General features: G+C 43.1%; 1 protein-coding gene across 12 annotated transcripts in view; it reads left to right on the forward strand.

Moving 5' to 3' along the window:
- Positions 1–18,917, forward strand: part of auts2a (activator of transcription and developmental regulator AUTS2 a) — a 1,221,519-nt gene that overhangs the window by 583,476 nt on the left and 619,126 nt on the right. For all 12 annotated transcript variants that reach the window (XM_078224989.1, XM_078224996.1, XM_078224993.1 and 9 more), the window contains exon 5: positions 6,888–6,923. In XM_078224989.1, coding sequence (XP_078081115.1) covers positions 6,888–6,923 — 36 coding nt within the window. The remainder of the gene's footprint in view (positions 1–6,887; positions 6,924–18,917) is intronic.

Below are 18,917 nucleotides of genomic sequence, written 5' to 3' on the forward strand. Positions count from 1 at the left end.
CTCTACTTCCAGTACTGTCGCTGGATGCGATGGTCACTGCTGACTCCGCCCATCCAGGAACTGCAACAAGGAGTAGGCCCCACCACCTTGGTGAGTAGAGTTGAGCTCATCAGGGTCAGTAAGGCAATCCCAAACAAGGGGGAGCTGGTGGGGTGGGTTTGTGGTGGTGGTGGGGCTGTGGAGTGGCATTGGTAAGGGCAGGTGGTGGTGTTTCCATAGGGGTGGCCCTTACCGTTGGAAGGAGGTGGTCCTGGGTCACAGTGCACAATCAGGAGGGCCTGTGCCTCTAGTCCAGAGGGAGGCTGCCAGTTTTTACTGGACCACCTCCCCACATTTTGGGGGCCCCCAGCAGAGGCAGGAAGAAGTTCTTAATTGGCCACTATAAAGGTCCTCAGTTGGTCCTGGATGGGAAGGCTGTATTGGACCTTTCCTGGCAATGAGTGACTCAGGGAGGCGCTAGGACTCCACCTTAACTCCAAATTTAAAGGCACCTCACCCCTACTGTGCCACCTCACTATCTGTTCCATTAATTACACCGCTCCTGAGCTTGGTTTATTCAGGGGAGATTAGATATTTGAAATACAGAAGTGCTGGAAATACTGAGTTAGTGATTGAATTCACTCTCTTTCACTACCTGTATCCATGAAATGTTGATTAAATAGGAAAGTTGTTTTATTCCTAATTTCCCATGCTGCAGAAGTAGGTACAAGGATTATGGGATTAGTTGTGTGTCCATTATTCTCTTCCCTTACAGTTCTGCATCACCACTTCGAGGAAGGGAATGTCACATTATTTTCATCCAGCTGGGTTGTCATGACTGTGGATTACGTTTGAGTTTTTAAGGCCTAAACAGATATGAATGTGTTTCTCCTTGAAGCAGAATTGATTTGGGCCAGGAAGGGACAAGGGTTCTGGTTCACAGGAGGGAGCTAGGTCTAGGGGCTTGGGCTGATGTAGATTTTGGATGGCAGGGATCCAGAGTGACGTGATTGGATTCGCAGGGGGAGTCGGGCATCGGATGTGGGGCTGGGCCCATAGCAGCTTAAGGCTAACCAAAGGAGGAGGTTGAGCAGCTGGTGGTTGAGGGAGAATTCCGGCGTGGATTGTGCAATGGCGGATATGGGTTTAGGGGTCTGGTGGGATGCAGAGACCACAGTCCAAGAGCAAAGGGTGTTTATGGCATTGAGAGCTCAGATCCATAAAAGAGTAAACAGCACGTGAAGAGATCAGAATCCTTGGGGGAGCAAAGACAGGTGGGGTCTCGGGTGAGGAGAATGCACCTGTTGAAACTTGGGTTACAAACAAACATACGAATTAGGAGCAGGAGTAGGCCACTTGGTCCCTCCGCCATTTAATAAGATTATAGCTGATCTGATTTCTCCACATTCCTGCCTACCCCCAAAGGTTGGTGGATGGGGTGAAGGATGCAGTGGTGAGTAGATTATCTACTAGGTGTTGCTGTCTCCAAAAGCCATGGGCGGAATTTTCCCAACAATAGACAGACACATCGGGTGGGGAAAAATTAGTGGGGAAGCCGCCAGCTCCAAAGACGGGCCTTCCCCGCCATATTGTTTGGCCCATAGCCAAAGAGAAATGAAAACATGGGTCTCATAATGTCACACTGGCAAAGTGGGCTCCAATCGAGACAAAGTACTGTGGAATGATTTGTCTCAATCGAAGAAATTAAAAAGAGAACCACTCCCCCTACCACCACTCACGCCCCCCCTCCCCCCTACCACCACTCACCCCCCCCCCAACCACTCCCCCCCCCCCCCCCCCCAACCACTCCCCCCCCCCCCCCCCCCCCCAACCACTCTTCCCCACAGGAATAACTCCCGACACTGCCCCCTGGCACTTCCTGGGGACAGTTGCAAAGGTAAATCCCACCAGCATAAACTGCGCTTTTGGACTCCTGTGCTGATGCCATTCTCTCTCTCTCTCTCTCCCTCCCTCCCTCTCTCCTCCTCCTTTCCCCACCCCGCCCCATGTCTTACTGGAATAGTATTTGCTGTATAAACAAAAGATTTAGTTCATACTTCCCTCTCTCTGACAGCCTGAAAATGATCTGTAGCACACCTTTTGTGGCACCAGGAGTAATGTTTCCTTGAGAGGTGTCTATACTTACCACTCCTGAAATGTGGCCCTGATGGTTCTCTTCCCAATGCCATACCAGGTCATGCAGCACCTTACTCCCAAGGTCAGAAAGAAAGAAGTGAAAAATGCAATGGAGGAGGTCGTGGAAATGCTGAGAGAAACTATGAGGAATGGGGGAGAGAATAAAGGAGGGAGACAACTTGAGAGTTATAGTTTTTGACTGACTGCTGTATCACTATAATATTTAGATTTTGCCAAGCCTGTTGGTGTTGACAATCAAATAGATTGAGCAATTCTATTCCCTGTGGACAAATTTGAGGCATGAGATCTACACAGAAGAGTAGGAATGTTATCCTTGCTCCTGCGGAACCACAGAATCTAGAATGCCACAATTGTTAATTGTACGTTAATTGTATACAGGTGGTGAGCATTAACTCGTGACTTGCTTGAATTCGTACAAATAGACATGGACAGAAACTGTGGTTGTTGCATTAGGAAAGAGCTTGTAATTTGTAGCTCAATAAATAAATATAAAAATGTGTAAAGATTGGCTCCAGTTCTATCCTTCACCAACTGGCTTTCTGCAATATGATCTGGGTCTCTTGGCAACCAAATTTACAAACTAATGGGCAAAAATGATGGAAAAAAATAAAAGAGAGGGGTGGCACAGTGGTTAGCACTGTTGCCTCATAGCGCCAGAGACCCAGGTTCAATTCCGGCCTCGAGTCAGTGTCTGTCTGTGTGGGGTTTGCATGTTCCCCCTGTGTCTGTGTGGATTTCCTCCGGGTGCTCCAGTTTCCTCCCACAGTCCAAAGGTGTGCGGGTTAGGTTGATTGGCCGTACTAAATTGTCCCTTAGTGTCAGGGGATTAACAGGGTAAATATGTGGGGCTGTGGCAATAGGGCCTGGTTGGGATTGTGATTGGTGCAGACTCGATGGGCCAAATGGCCTCCTTCTGCAGTGTAGGGATTCTATGAGATCAGAGAGGATGTCTGTGATATGCTTTGAATGGGCCTGTGTACATTAGGATATTGTACCCAGAATCATTGTGAACAACATGAAACATTGAGGGATGACCTCTAGTTCTAGGGCGGCACAGTGGTTAGCACTGCTGCCTCACAGCGCCAGAGACCCGGGTTCAATTCCCGGCTTAGGTCACTGTCTGTGCGAAGTCTGCACGTTCTTCCCGTGTCTGCGTGGGTTTCCTCCGGGTACTCCGGTTTCCTCTCACAGTTCGAAAGACGTGCTGGTTAGGTGGATTGGCCATGCTAAATTCTCCTTCAGTGTACCGGAACAGGTGCCGGAGTGTGGCGACTAGGGGATTTTCACAGTAACTTCATTACAGTGTTAATATAAGCCTACTTGTGACTAATAAATAAATTAACTTTAAAGATGCTTGTGTTGGAGTTTTGAGAAATACAAATCACTGTAGCAAGAAAGGCGGGGGAAGAAAGACTTTTTGTGACACTATGGGCATGATCTCACCTGCCGTTCATGCCACGCTCCCACTGCAGCGAAATTGGAGAATTTAGGAGGCAGCTAAATCTCCTTTCGCTGCTAAGGTTCCAGCCTATAATTATGGCAAAAAGGGAGGGAAGTTTTGAGTGAAGAACAAAGAAATATATGAGGTATTTGCATCTTAAACAAATGCTACAAATTAAGCATGGGATGTAGATCAAATAAATAAATATTTGATATTAGAAAGGAGTGAACTTGCATTTGTGTACCAACTCCTCACACCCCCAGGATTTTCCTCAGTGCTTTAGTGCATGCAATGTTGCTATAATATATTCAACAAAAGATGTCAATAACAACAGGCGGATTCTCCAACCTCACTCACAGGCGGGATTGTACCATCCCGCTGCGGTGAATGGAGATTTGGCTCAATGCCACAGAGAGCTGTGGAGGCTAGGTCATTGAGAGTCTTTAAGACAGAGATAGATAGGTTCTTGATCAATCAGGGGATCAAGGGTTACGGGGAGAAGGCAGGAAAATGGCGATGAGAATCACGTCAGCCATGATTGAATGGCAGAACAGACTCGATGGGCTGAATGGCCTAATTCTGCTCCTACATCTTATGGTTTTATGGCTGAGTGCTAAATTCTCGGTGCTCGCTGGCACTGTCAGCGGGGCATGAATGGCTGGAGAATTTCGGCCAACAATTGTGGCAAATGACAAGTTAATTTGAATTTGGCCATGCTGATTAAGGACAAATGTTAGTAGAGAAACTAAGAGAACTCCACGTTGCTCTTTGTAACGTACTATGGGATGATTTGTCTCATTAGAAAGATGCAGAGTGTATCACTCCCTTCATAAGAAACCAAAGTGTTAGCCGAGATTATCCGCATAGGTCCTAGACAGCAGATGAAATCTATTTTCCTAAATAAGAGATTTCCATTTATTTCAGTAGGTCAGACTGTTGGCCTAAACTTCCTAAACTAATTACTAAAGAAATTGACATCAAGTAAATTCTTAGCAAATTGCATTATTAAGAGGACATAGAATCATGGAATCTCTACGATGCAGAAGAGACCATTCAGCCCATCGAATCTGCACCAACTCTCTGAAGAGCATCTTACCCAGACCCTTTCCCCCGCCTCATCCCCATAATCCCACTCGTTTCCCATGGCTAATCCATCTACCTTACACATCTTGGAATGCTAAGTGGCAATTTAGCATGGCCAATCTATCTAATCTGCACATCTTTGGACTGTAGGAGGAAACCCATACAGACACAGGGAGAATGTGCAAACTCAACACAGACATTCACCTGAGGCCGGATTTGAACTTGGGTTCCTGGAGTTGTGAGGCAGCACTGCTAACCACTGTGCCACCCATCTTAGGCTCCACTTTTGAAACATTAATTCCAGCAACTTCTATAAATGTCAGCCTTATCAGGACTCATCTGATGAAGGAGCAGCACTCTGAAGCATGTGCTACCAAATAAACCTGTTGGACTTTAACCTTGTGTTATGAGACTTCTTACTGTGCCTACCCCAGTCCAACACCGGCACCTCCACATCATGTCAGCCTTATTGGCACTGTAAGGAGAGTAAATAGAAGCAGAAAGTTACAATGGGACGTTGCTATGTCAAGTGAATGGGCAAAACTGTGGCAGATGGAGTTCAATGTGGGGATATGCAAAGCCATCCACTTTGGACCTCAGAGCAGCAAGCTAGAGAGTGAGAAGTTTGGAACTGTAAAGGTAGCAGAGATTTTGGGGCCCATTTAACAGGAATCATCAAAACTAGTGGACAGATATAAAAAATAATGAATACTAAAAGCAAAATGCTACAGATGTTGGATATCTGCAATAAAAAACAGAAAATCTGGCAACAATCAGCAGGTCAGGCAGCATCTGTGGAGGTGGAATGAACATTTCAAATTGATGATCCTGTTCTCATGGAGAATCATTGACTTGAAATGTTAACTTGTTTCTCTCCACGGATGCTGCCTGACCTGCTGAGTGTTTCCACCATTTTCTGTTTTTATTTTAAAAAATAACTTAGATGGGAAATTGAATCTTAGCCTTAATCTCAGGAAGGCTGGAATCTTAAAAGAATAGAGGTTGTGCTTCAGTTGGATAAAACTATGGTTTAGACTGCATCTGGAGTATTGCATTCCGTTCTGTCCATCATACCTCAGGAAGTTTATTTTGGGCTTGGAAGAGATGGAGTGCAGATTTACCAGGATAACACGGGGCTAAAAAGGTTAAATTAGGAATAGGCTAGTATTGTATTCCCTTGAGTGTGGAAGATTAAGAGCTGATCTAATTGAGTGCTTGAGGTGGTTGAAGGACTTAGTAAGACAGAAGGAAACATTTCCCCCAGTGTGGGAGTCCAGAACAAGGAGGTATATATAACCTTATAATTGGAGCTCAGCCATTCTGTGGTGGATTCAGGCAACACTTCTACCAAGGGTCAGTGGTAACCTGGAACTTTCAACTCCAAAAAGTTGTTGAGTGTCAGTCAATTGCAAATTCCCAAACAAAAGTTGATTGGTTTTTGTTAGGCAATTGTCAAGGCAGGTAGAGGGACAGATTAGCAGTGAACTAATTGAATTGTGGAACAGCCTTAAGGGACTGAACAGCACATTGCTGTTCCTTATTCTGTGTGATACTGTATATGCATGCTGTTCAGGAACAATCCAAATGTACATTGTTCGCTGGCTTTGCTACATTTCTAGCTAATTTTGGTTCAAGTAAATGTTGCAATTGTTCCTTCAATGTCTTAAGTGTTACTTTTCAAACATCTTGGCTAATGTTATTGAAAATGATCTAATTTTGTTTGGCACAGCAGAACTAGCCTGCATGAATACATTGACCCATTGTGTCATATTCAACAGAGTCAGAGAGTTTCTTTGGTCACTTTTGAAGATCGACTTCTTTTACATAGTCACGGCGGCAGAGCACGCCAGCCTTGGCTCACTAACTCGAGACCATGCCACTGAATGTCAAGAGCCACAGAGGTCACCTGATACTAGTCTGTTCAGTCACAGCGCAAGGTAAAGATGCCATCATTACCCAGCTGCCTGTCATATAAATTGGCAATTACAGCGGCAGCAGAGATGTGGAGATCTGTAAATAGAGTGTTACCTCTCAATCCTGATGAGAGATGTGAGAAGAAAATGAGACCGTACAAGCTTGTTGCAAAACAGCTGACAAGGTTCCCCCTCCCCGACCCTTCCCCCAACACTGAAACTACCACGATGAAAGCACACGAGGGTTGCTAATGAACTCATGAGGATAGAATAATGTGGAATATGATCACTAATTTCCCTTTCTTCTCTTGCAGAGCTCGGCTCGTTCCAGTTTGGGAACTGGTTATTTTGTGAGTATACATGCAAATGTGCAATCATTATACATTTTCAGTTTTTAAGCCATTATCCATTTCAGTTGCTCGATATTAAAACAGGTACAAGTGAAAGAACTGGAACGGTCCTTGGGGACCACTACAGTAAATTTAATGCCGCTGGATTGGTAACTTGAGGGTCATGCAAGGATGCAAGGCATCCATTGCCTAATGAGGAAGGAATTGCAATTATATTGTCATTGTATTAACTTGCTGCTCCCCATTGGGAAGCCAGTGGCAAACAACATTGAAACTGTCAATGTCATTTCTGGAATGAAATCTCATTAACATGCAGAGTATATTGCACTGGATCTCCAAGTCTGTTCTTGTTATTCAGACTATTTGTTATTCAGCAGACTTTTTTTTTAAAGAAACATATGCTACTAACATACTTCAGAAAACTGACAATGCTGAGTTGATTAAAAGGACCATCGCGGTATTAAGGGGTAAATTTTGCACAGTGAGCCTGTACTGGCCTGCAGCCTTTTTTTGACAGGTGTGTGAATCAGAGAAGATGGATCAACACACGGGTGACAGGGTGTGCCAACTTCTTTGGTGCCCAGGCATCTTCTGTTAATGCTTAATAATTACAATTATGCAGTAAGACTGTAAATGATGTGCAAAAAAAAGTCCAGATTTCACAATCAGCCAACTAGCTGTTGACACTATTTTATGCCAAATGTGTTAAGGAAATTCTAACATCTCTTATGAAAAGACACTACTGCAACATTAAAGGATGTCAGCACTTCTGATTCTGCGTACAGCTTCTTAAATATCTGCCAGATATGCACATTTTGTTTTCAAAGTTTTATCGTTTTATGGCTGAGGATTAGAAATTTTAACAAGCAGGAAGGAATCTTGACAATATGCTCAAAACAAGACAAATGCAGTGAACCTTTGGATAACAGTCTCAAGGAGCCATGCAAAAATGTATATTACATTGAAGATTTCTCTAATAGAGAGCATAGACAATTTGTGCTACATTAAAGGTCATGGCATATTAGAGCATGTAATGGTAAGGGGCTACTATACCTTCAAAGATCATTATAAACATATAAAGTTAATGGAAGAGCCATTATATTAACACTGGAATCCATTTGTGCTGAATGTAATGAACAGAATAGCGATGGTCGTTATCACTGTTGTTCTGACAGCCACACACTGTTTTGGAATACTTGCCAGTCTCCTGCTATAATAGATGATTTAGTGGAGTTATTAACTCCATATAACTAATGTTGCTTAATAATAACTTTGTTACCTGGAGTGGTACATTTGAGAGCTTAAAATGTATGGTGTGTATCAAAGAAGATATTGCTTTTGGAACAGTAGTTAGTGCTGTTCTGTGATTTTTGGAGTGCGCCTTGACGACTGTATTATGTTACAAGCCAGAGGAAATGGCTTAATATTCCATTTTAACATGTAGAATTTCATCCAAAAATTTGTCATTCCAATGACTATTGACACAATGATAAATGATTTATTTATTGGTTTGCTTTTATATGCATCTTCACTAGTAGTCACTTGTAAAATAGAAAAGAAAACATTCAGAAGAATTTTATTATCTATCATATTGAAGACATGGCCATATTGATGAAGCCAGGTAGTCATAACCTATAAAGATCAGTCTGAGAAAAAGTCCTTCAGCCATTTAAAGCGAATATTCATAGAATGCTAAATTGATACAACACAGAAGAGACCACTGGGTCCATCTTGCTTGTGCTGATGGCTCATTGAAAGGTCTATCCAATCAGTCCCACTCCCTCACTTCTTCTTCATAGCCCAGCTGATCTTTCCTTGTCAGGTATTTATTCATTTCCCTTTTAAAATTCATTATTTAATCTGCTTCTACCACCCTTTCAGAAGTCCATTCAGTTCACAACATCTCACTGTAAGATATGTTTTCACGTGTCACCTCTGTTTTTGTTGCCAGTACTATGGATCTATGTCCTCTGGTTACTGTTGTGTTTGCTTCACCCTTGCATTCATATTAAATATCTACCATGCATAAGAGATTGACTATTCAACTTGGGTTTGTTAGTGAGGGCTGGCTACATATATGCAGCAACAGATCTTCTCTGGACAAGCGCTCTGTGCAGACTGAGACACAGAGGGTACAAGTCAAATGGTAAGTTCATTGTTTCCTTTACACTGTGGTGCATCAAAAATATAGCCACAGCTCCGAACAGTATCTTACAACAGTTACCAACTCTTTTACCAATGGAAACAGTTTCTCCTTCTTGACTCAATCAAAACCCTTCAAGATGTTGAACATCACAAATCCCCCTTTAACTCGACCTGGTCAAAGGTGAACAAGCCAATTTCTCTAATCTCTCCATGTATTCTAAAGCCTTTCATCCCCAGTACAATTCTAATAAATCCCTGCTGCACCATCTCTGAGACCTTGACATTCTTTCTATAGGGTGGTGTCCAGAAATTGCTGCAGTTGGGACCAAACCAGCTTTTCGTAAAGGTTTAGCATAACATCCTTGCTTTTGTATTCTATACCACTCCTTATAAAACCAAGGGTCCCATATGTCTTTTTAACAACCTTTTCAACTTGCTCAGCTGTACTCAAAGCCTTGAGTATGTAAACCCTCAGATCTGTCTCTTCAGTTTTATGTTGCTTCTTGTCATTCCATCTCCCATAGCGAATCACTACACTGCATCAAATTTCACCTGTCATGTGTCTGTCTTTTTTGCCAGTCTATCGTCTCCTGAGGCCTCTTCCTCGCCTTCTCATTGTGCAATACAATACCACAGTTGGCATTATCTGCCACTTTGAAACGATGCCCAGTCTACTGAAATGCATGTCCTTAATATATATCAACAGGAGTAGTGTTCCCCACACTGATCCCTGAGGTCAGAAAAGCAATGGATGACCATTACTTTCTACTTTCTGACCCTAGGTCTGTCACTGTACCCTTAATCCCATGGGTCTCAATTTTGCTAACAAGTCGAACAGCTTTTTGAAAGTCCCTACATACATCAATTATAATCCCCTCATCAACCATATCTGTTACTTCATCAAATAACTTAATCAGTTAGAATGATTAGCTTCTAATTGTTGGGTTTATTCCTCTCCCATTTTTGAACAGGGGTGTTACACTTGCAAACCCCGCTGGGTGCCACTCCCATATCTAAGAACAATTGAAAGGCTGGGACCAACAGCCTCCACAATTTCCACACTTTCTTCCCTCAGCAACATAGGATGCACCCATCTTGACCTGGTTGATTTTTCTGCTCTGAGCCCTGGTGGTCTTTTCAATAACACATCCATTTTTATGCTACCCAATTTCTCAAGTACCACCTCTTTCACTGTGATATTGGCAACATCAACTTCTTTGTGATTTAAAGTACTCATTTGGTACATCAGCCATATCCTCTGTCTCCATATGAAGGTCTCCTTTTTGTTCCTAATCGGCCCTACCCTCTTTTAGCTACCCTTTTACTATTTATATGTTTATAAAAGACTTTGAGGTTCCCTTTATGCTGTCATCTAATCTATTTTCATCCACATCTTTCCTCTTTCATTTGCCCCCTTTTTGGTTTTTTTGGTATTCCGTTTGGTTCTCTATTTAACAAGGAACTCAACATGTATCATAAGCCACATTTTTCTATTGCATTTAGTGAGTTTGAGCTTTGTGCAGCCTTTCTATCACGCACCCTCCTCCCCGCCCCGCTCAGAGACCTAGGGTGGGATTTTCCGGCCGCGTTCACCCCAAGGCTGTAACTTCCTGCCCGAGGTCAATGGACCTTTGCATGATCTCCCGAATTTTCTGTCCTGCCGCTACGATGACAGTGGCAGGCGGGACGGGAAAATTCCACCCCTTTACTTGGATCCACAAAGCAAAATCCTAGTTTTCAGCTTCTATCCAACGGTTACATCAGGGAGGTCCGCAGTACCAGACTTTTACACTCTGTATATTCTGTTTGCTACTATAGTACTGATTTTGAGCACACACGATTGGAAAGATTTGCACATAGCAGTGCTTCTTTTCATAGGTAGAAACTCCATATATTGGGTTGATGGTGTTGACTTGAGAACATGCAGTTGGGTTAAAATGAAATGTTCTGGCCTGAAGCGCTCAACCTTAGCTTGGGGTTTCAATTGCCATTGAAATTTAAGACTGGGTGTTAAACATTGCAGTTCACTCAGCCTAATGCCCAACTGGGTGTGCAGAAAAATCACTTCCCTCCGTGGTCACCTTCTCTTACGTTCTGCAAAGCTGAGCTGTGCTTTTAACAGCTGAAATTAAATGAAGGCTACCGTTGAGAAGTAAGATTGTGCATACTGCAGCAGGGAGATTGCATGAGACCATTGAACCTGTGGTTCGATCCAACCCTACCCTTGATTTGTTGGTCTAGTGTACCCCAATGCATGGTCACTTCTCGCTCAGCACCATAAACAAGCAGTGAATATCAAACAATCAAAACACTCGTGTGACACCACTCCAGTTCCATGATTAGTGTTGTTTTCCCATCTTTGCACAGGCCCTAGTTTCTTCCCGGTGCCTTCCCACTCTCCTAAAGCCACTAAAACTCGAATTCTATTACATGGCTGTGGAGGCCAGGTCATTGAGTGTCTTTAAGACAGAGATAGATAGGTTCTTGATTAATAAGGGGATCAGGGGTTATGGAGAAAAAGCTGGAGAATGGGGATGAGAAAAATATCAGCCATGATTGAATGGTGGAGTAGACTCAATGGGCTGAGTGGCCTAATTCTGCTCCTATGTCTTATGGTTGCTCGCTGACTTCAGAATACTTCACTCAAATTCACAAGTGAGCATGCCCAGTTCTGTTCATCAAGTTCCAGGTGGCAGGGGGGGAAAATCAGGGTCAGAACAAAATAGCTGAATTGGTGCCATTTGTGCACCACACTAAAGCATTCGACTGATTCTTTAGTTCATGCTCAACGTGGTATTGACTAAAATGGACAACATATTCACTTAAAAGTGAAGTATAATGAGATTTACTGCGTGTTTGGACAGGATTGCACTGGGCTCTCCTTTATACCATCTGGACCAAGCCAAGGTGTAATTCCACATGCAGTAGAACTTACAAGAACGCTTGTGGCCATGTACTTTTAGTTTTCAGTACATTTTTTTAGTACTTAAAATTTGAAGATGGTGATTCATTTTTAGCTGTGTTGTGAATAATACTTAATGAAAGAGAATCTGAACAGGTATCATTATCTGTTAATTCACACGAAAGCCAACTGTCATTTGAATGTTTGTAACTCTTCAGATTGAGAAGAGCCATAAATGAGGGATTATGACAAGAAAGTAATGCAACAATACAAGCCTCCAAAAGAATGACAGGGCCTCTTGAAAAGGCTACAGAGTCATGTGACAGTCAGCGAGTCAAGTTCAAATTAATGATAAGGATTCATTTCAAAACAATCAAAAACAGTACATACAAAAAAATTGAAGGCAGAGCAGAGAGCTCAGGAGGTATTGGAAGTAGATTGGCATCATTGTACCACCAACTATACTGGCAGGCCTAGCATGTTTACCTTGCAATCACCAAGGGATGCTGTCCCACATGGTTTAAGTTATCAGGGTAAAAGCACAGGATAAAAGCAAATGACTGCGGATGGTGGAATCTGAAAATAAAAGAGAAAACGCTGGAAAATCTCAGCAGGTCTGGCAACATCTGTAAGGGGAGAAAAGAGCTGACATTTCGAGTCCAGATGACACTTTGTCAAAGTTTTGACAAAGGGTCATCTGGACTTGAAACGTCAGCTCTTTTTTCTCCTTACAGATGCTGCCAGACCTGCAGAGATTTTCCAGCATTTTCTCTTTTGGTTTAAGTTATCAGGGAGCCTGTTGCATAATGTCACTATCTACTGTCAGGATATCTGTAGCCAACCTGCACCATAGAAATGGCACTGCCCGTGACAGTCATGGCCACTGCTGAATGTCTTCCAGGCCAATGCCAACTACAGATTCAGCTGAAAATTTTTACTCACACAGGTAACTGTCATCTTTCATTTAAATAATGATAACAACATAATATTCCACCCCCCCTCCGCCGAGCATGACCCACCCCCCATGTAGAATCATAAAACCCCTACAGTGCAAATGGAGGCCATTTGGCCCATCGAGCCTGCATCGACAACAATCCCACTCATGCCCTATCCCCATAACCTCATGTAACCCCTCATATTTACCCTGCCAGTCCCCCTGACACAAAGGGACAATTTAACATGGCCATTCAACCTAACCTGCACATCTTTGGACTGTGGGAGGAAACCGGAGCACCTAGAGGAAACTGCACACACACGCACTCGGAGAACACGCAAACTCCACGCAGTCACCCGAGGCCTGAATTGACCCCAGGTCCCTGGCACTGTGCTAACCACTGTGCCGCCATGCTGAAGATCCTGTGATATTTAGGTGAATGATGGCCATTTCTAGGAAATCCTTCAAGGTTGAACTTGCACATTTGATAATTTAGACATTTGAGTGGCAGGTGGGTAGTATAGTCAAACCCAGTCTGAAGTCAGTGATGGCCCTCGAGGTTTTGTCCTAGGTTTGATCATGGTCCAGTGATTGGACCTGGCACCTTGCGGTATATGTGCCTCAATACCACTTAAAATGGCACACTTTTCTGCTATTGCATTGCAGGAATATAATAAATGCTTCTTGCTCAGAGCAATAGGCCAGTGAAAGGTTTCGTACCCCAACTTCTCTTACACGTATACACACAGTGGAAATGTAATCTCGTAGGAGTTTAAACCATTCCAGCTCTATAACTGGGTTCAAACTGGCCTTGATAAATTGGTTTTGAGCTAACTAATTCTCAGTGGAATCTGTTCAAAACTATCCAGCACGCTTCAGTCTAGTCTCTCCTAATCATGGCTGAATTTGTCTCTCTCTGCATTCCCCCCCCCCCCCTCCCCCCCACCCCAGCAACAGGATTGCTCCACTACACAAAGGAAGTATTGTGTCTCTCAGTCGCTGTATTAGAAATATCAACATGTCAAGTAACCTATTGTTCCCACTTCAAGAAAAAAGACCTCTGATACTATTTAGGAAAAACTTTATTCTGGTTTTGCAAATTGTTGGAAGCAGTTGAAGAAATTTTTTGCAATGAAGGATAAGTTACTTTGGAGATCAGCCGATTTACCACACAATCCACATTCTCTTATTAACGTACATGGAAAAAATAAAAAGCAGCTGTGCTTTGCTAGTTATTTTTTAACAAAATGTGTACAGAGATTTATTAAAAACATATTTTGGACAAATGGATTTTGAGACTAATCCCAAGCTATAGAATTCTCCTTTCCGTCATTCCAAAATATAAATGGTCACTTGGAAAGGTTTCATGCCATTTGTTCCAAATAAGTGTTACTCAATATCAAGTACTAAGGATGGCCCTTTATTGAGTGGTTAACACTCGGTTCCTGATCTTTTGAATACAGGGTCAGTCCTAGCACCAGCTAATACTTACAGACTTGTGCTGTGTTTGTTGATAGTTGACTATTCTCTTTGTTCGGGTTGCCTTAACTGAGGAGAGGGATTGCAGTCTTTCAGCTAATTGCCCAAGTTTGAAGAAGAAACATTCGGATAGCAGTCAGGGTCTTCCAACAACAGCACTCCAGAGACTAAAAGGTGAAAAATCATCAGAGGTGTTGAAGGAGAGGTACCTCAAACCCTGGCCGTGAGATGCGCAGTTAGTCTGCCACGTTAATGACAAACGTTTGCAATGACCATGAAGCCAAACAGCTTGGGCATGAGGGATGACACTTTCATTGAATGTTGCTGCGTATTCACCATTCAGTGAAAAGTGCAAATGCCAACCTCAACCTATTGTATAAGGCCAGACCATTCCTGCAATACATCCTGGCACTGTGTTTGCCTGGAGTTCATCCAAGTGGGGGCATCAAAAGTTGTGCAAGAAAATGTTGGTAAATGTGAGGTCATCCATTTTGGCAGCAAAATGGATTATTATTTAAATGTTTAAAAATTGCAGCATGCTGCTGTGCAGAGGGACCTGGGTGTCCCTGGGCATGAATCACAAAAAGTTGGTTTGCAGGTAATTAAGAAGGCAAATGGAATTTTGTCCTTCATTGCTAGAAGGATGAAGTTTAAAAACACAGAGGTTATATTGCAGCTATATAAGGTGCTGGTGAGATCACACCTGGAGTACAGTGTACAGTTTTGGTCTCCTTACTTGAGAAAGGATATACTGGCACTGGAGCGAGTGAAGAGGAGATTCACTAAGTTGATTCCAGAGTTGAGAGGGTTGGCTTATGAAGAAAGGCTGAGTAGACTGGGAATATACTCATTGGAATTTAGAAGAATGAGTGGGCATCTTATAGAAACATATAAAATTATGAAGGGAATAGATAAGATAGAAGCAGGGAGGTTGTTTCCACTAGTGGATGAAACAAGAACTAGGAGGCATGGCCTCAAAATAGCGGGGAGCAGATTTAGGACTGAGTTGAGAGGGAAATTTTTCAGTCAAAGGGTTGTGAATCTGTGGAACTCCCTGCCCAGTGAGGCTGCCTCGTTGAATGTTTTTATGGCAAGGATAGATAAATTTTTGAACAGTAAAGGAATTGAGGGTTATGGTGAGAGGGCGGGTAAGTGGAACTGAGTTCACGAAAAGATCAGCCATGATCTTATTGAATGGTGGAGCATGCCCGAGGGGCCAGATGACCTATTCCTGCTCCTAGTTCTTATGTTCTTAAAATGCAAAAGATATTTAGCAACATATGGGAAATGCAGCCAAACTTGTGGCCTTTTTAAAAGAAATCTGGAATTTCCTCTGTTAACCTCTATGCTTCCTTACTAGTCTCATCTCCTTTGAGAATCTCAAATCTCTTTAAAAACCTACCTCTTTTTCCAAGCTTTTGTCATCTATTTGGGGTGGTACATTGGTTAGCACTGCTGTTTCACAGCGCTCGGGATTCGGGTTCAATTCTGGCCTCGGGTCACTCTCTGTGTGGAGTTTGCACATTTTCCCCGTGTCTGCGTGAGTTTCCTCCCACAGTCCAAACATGTGCGGGTTAGGTTGATTGGCCATGTTAAATTAACCCTAGCATCAGGGGGATTAGCAGGGTAAATATGAGGAGTTGTGGGAATAGGGCCTGAGTGGGAATGTGATCGGTGCAGACTCGATGGGCCAAATGGCTTCCTTCTGTACTGTAGGGATTGTATTATTCTAATACCTCCTTATGTGGCTCAATGTCAAATTGGTTTTGTGAGCACTCCCACCAAGCAGCTGCAGATGTTTTAATACATTAGTTTAAAAGTTTATTTATTGGTGTCACAAGTAGGCTTACATTATTCCCTATCCATGTAATCCCCTCCATCCCTACAATACATGTACTCCAATTTCAGCCTCGGTTATCCCGGACTTTATTCTGTCTGCTGTGTCTTCAGTTGCCAAGTGCAGGAATTCCCTCCTTGAAACCTCACCTTCCTCCTTTAGTTTAAAGTTTATTTATTAGTGTCACAAGTAGGCTTACATTAACACTGCAATAAAGTTACAGTGAAAATCACCTAGGAACCCGGTGCCTGTTCGGGTACACTGAGGGAGAATTTAGCATGGCCAATGCACCTAACCAGCAAGTCTTTCGGACTGTGGGAGGAAACCAGAGCACCTGGAGGAAATCCAGACAGACACGGGGGAGAACATGCAGACTCTGCACAGACAGTGACCCAAGGCTGGGAATTGAACCCGGGTCCCTGGCACTATGAGGCAGCAGTGCTGACCACTGTGCCACCATGCCACCCTTAATGAGGGCAAGTTATAGAATGTAAAAACACATGTAAACATAGAAAGTATCCATTTTGTCCCATTCAGTAGCTGCAGGAGCTGTGGGTGGGGAGACAGGGTGGGGTGAAGTGATAACACAACTCTGGAATTGGCAAAACAAATGTGGGCGCGCAAAATTGAGTCTTTGGGAAAATGACGGAACAGCACAGCACTTGACCTCCTACTTGATGTCCAGTGATGTAGAGGTGCTCAAAGTGGGTCGCCATGTTTGAAAGTGTGGAATGCCTTTTCCAGAAGGCGGTGCACAGTTACCGCTGGATTGAATGCTGCGTAAAGGACTTTCAGAAAGCAGGAACTGCTGCAAGAGAAGGGGTGACACTTTTAGGAAATCTGCCATGTTGATTTTTATCTTTTTTAGGCAGGGAACGCAGAGAGGGAAATTTGGTGGGAGGTTTGCACACCCAACATGCAGCCCAAAACATTTTGCTTCTGCTTGACTCGGTACGCACACCTCCACAACCAAAACTGCAGCATGTACAACCTAAAAGATGCACTGCAGCAACTCACCGAGGTCCCCTGCGACCTTTACCACAGGGAAGAAAAAGGGGCAATGCCATCGAAATGTGGCATCCCAGGTCTTCCTCCTGAGTCACAGACACCACCTTGACTTGCATGAACTTTGCCATTCTTTTGTTGTTGCTGTGTAATTATCACAAATTTCCTATCACCCGCAAAACCTGAGCATCATCATTGCAAGGAGTACAGCAGTTCAAAAAGAAAATGCACATCCACCTTCTTTCAGGTAGACAATAAGTACGACTTTGCCATCATTGCCCGTCTTGAGAAGGAATAGAAATGTGAACATCTTTCTCAAAGTGAGTGATAGCTTTAACCTAATCTGTTTCATGCCCTGATGTTTTCCTTCATTGGATACATCGCGGAGCTATAGTACTGCTGCTCGTGAATGGTTAGTAGGGCTAATACCTTGCCTTTTTTCTGCTAATACCTAAAGCTGAAAGCATGAGCTCCTCTTATTTTTTTCATGAAATAACTCCCAAGATCTGACTTTAATTACATTGCCAGTTATTTCATTCAATATCCTTTAGAATCTTGGCTATATTACATTGAGATGTTACAACAAAGTCCAGGATATATTCCCTCCTTATAGAGTTCATAATATTTCAGTAAGGCCTCACCTTTATTATTTCTTTTCAATCCCTTTCATTTGATCGATCATGGTACAACTTCCTTTGCACCCCACTCTGCAGAATGCAGAGACACGGGCAGAAATGTGATATGAATGAAGTAGAGTTGGGCATTGAGATTTTGTGCAAAAACAGATGAGGAGATTGCAAAGAAGATGGTGACTGAGAGGAACTAAGTCTCAATGTAATGGGGGAGGCAATGGCCCAGTGGTATTATTGCTAGACGATTAATCCAGAAACTCAGCTCATGTTCAGGTTCGAATCGATGGTGGAATTTGAATTTGATTAAACAAAAATCTTGAATCTACCGGTGACCATGAAACCATTGTCAATTGTCGGAAAAACCCATCTGGTTCACGAATGTACTTTAGGGAAGGAAATCTGCCGTCCTTACTTGGTCTGGCCTACATGTAACTCCAGAGGCACAGCAATGTGGTTGACTCTCAACTGTGCCCTCGGGCAACTATGGGCAATAAATGTTGGCCTGTTAGTGTCGTCCAAGTCTCACGAATGAATAAAGAAGGTAATGCTGGTGAGGGGAGGGTGGGGGGGTGGGGTGGGGGGGGTGGGGGCGGACATGATGTAATGACATGAAAAAGGGACAACAGAGGGGCTGGTAGAAAGGTCCAGTTTCAAATTGAGTGGTGGTCTGCAAAGTCCAAAGGTGCCATGATGCACCAAGATAATCTTAAAGGTGGAAACAGCAGCAGGGTTTGCTATTTGTGTGATGTAGGGAGTGCAAACTATAGATTTTATTTGGGACAGATTAAATAGGAAAAAAAATATTCGGCGCATGAATCATGTGCTGCTTTTTGTTGTGGGTGACGCATAATATTTTATAATCTTGTGGTTTTAACAATGAAAGAGTGATTTTTGTTTAAGATGTCTCTGTTTTGAAGTTGATGTGTAAGGGAGCAGGAATCCGATGAATGAATGTGTTTGCTGTATGTCAAATGTATAACAACAGAAGAATTTAATTACGTATTTGGTTAAAAGTCGAGAAGAGAAAGCAATATAACAAGCATTAAACCTGCACAAGCCT

This window comes from Mustelus asterias, chromosome 12, assembly GCF_964213995.1.
Source record: "Mustelus asterias chromosome 12, sMusAst1.hap1.1, whole genome shotgun sequence".
Classification (NCBI taxonomy): Eukaryota; Metazoa; Chordata; class Chondrichthyes; order Carcharhiniformes; family Triakidae; genus Mustelus; species Mustelus asterias.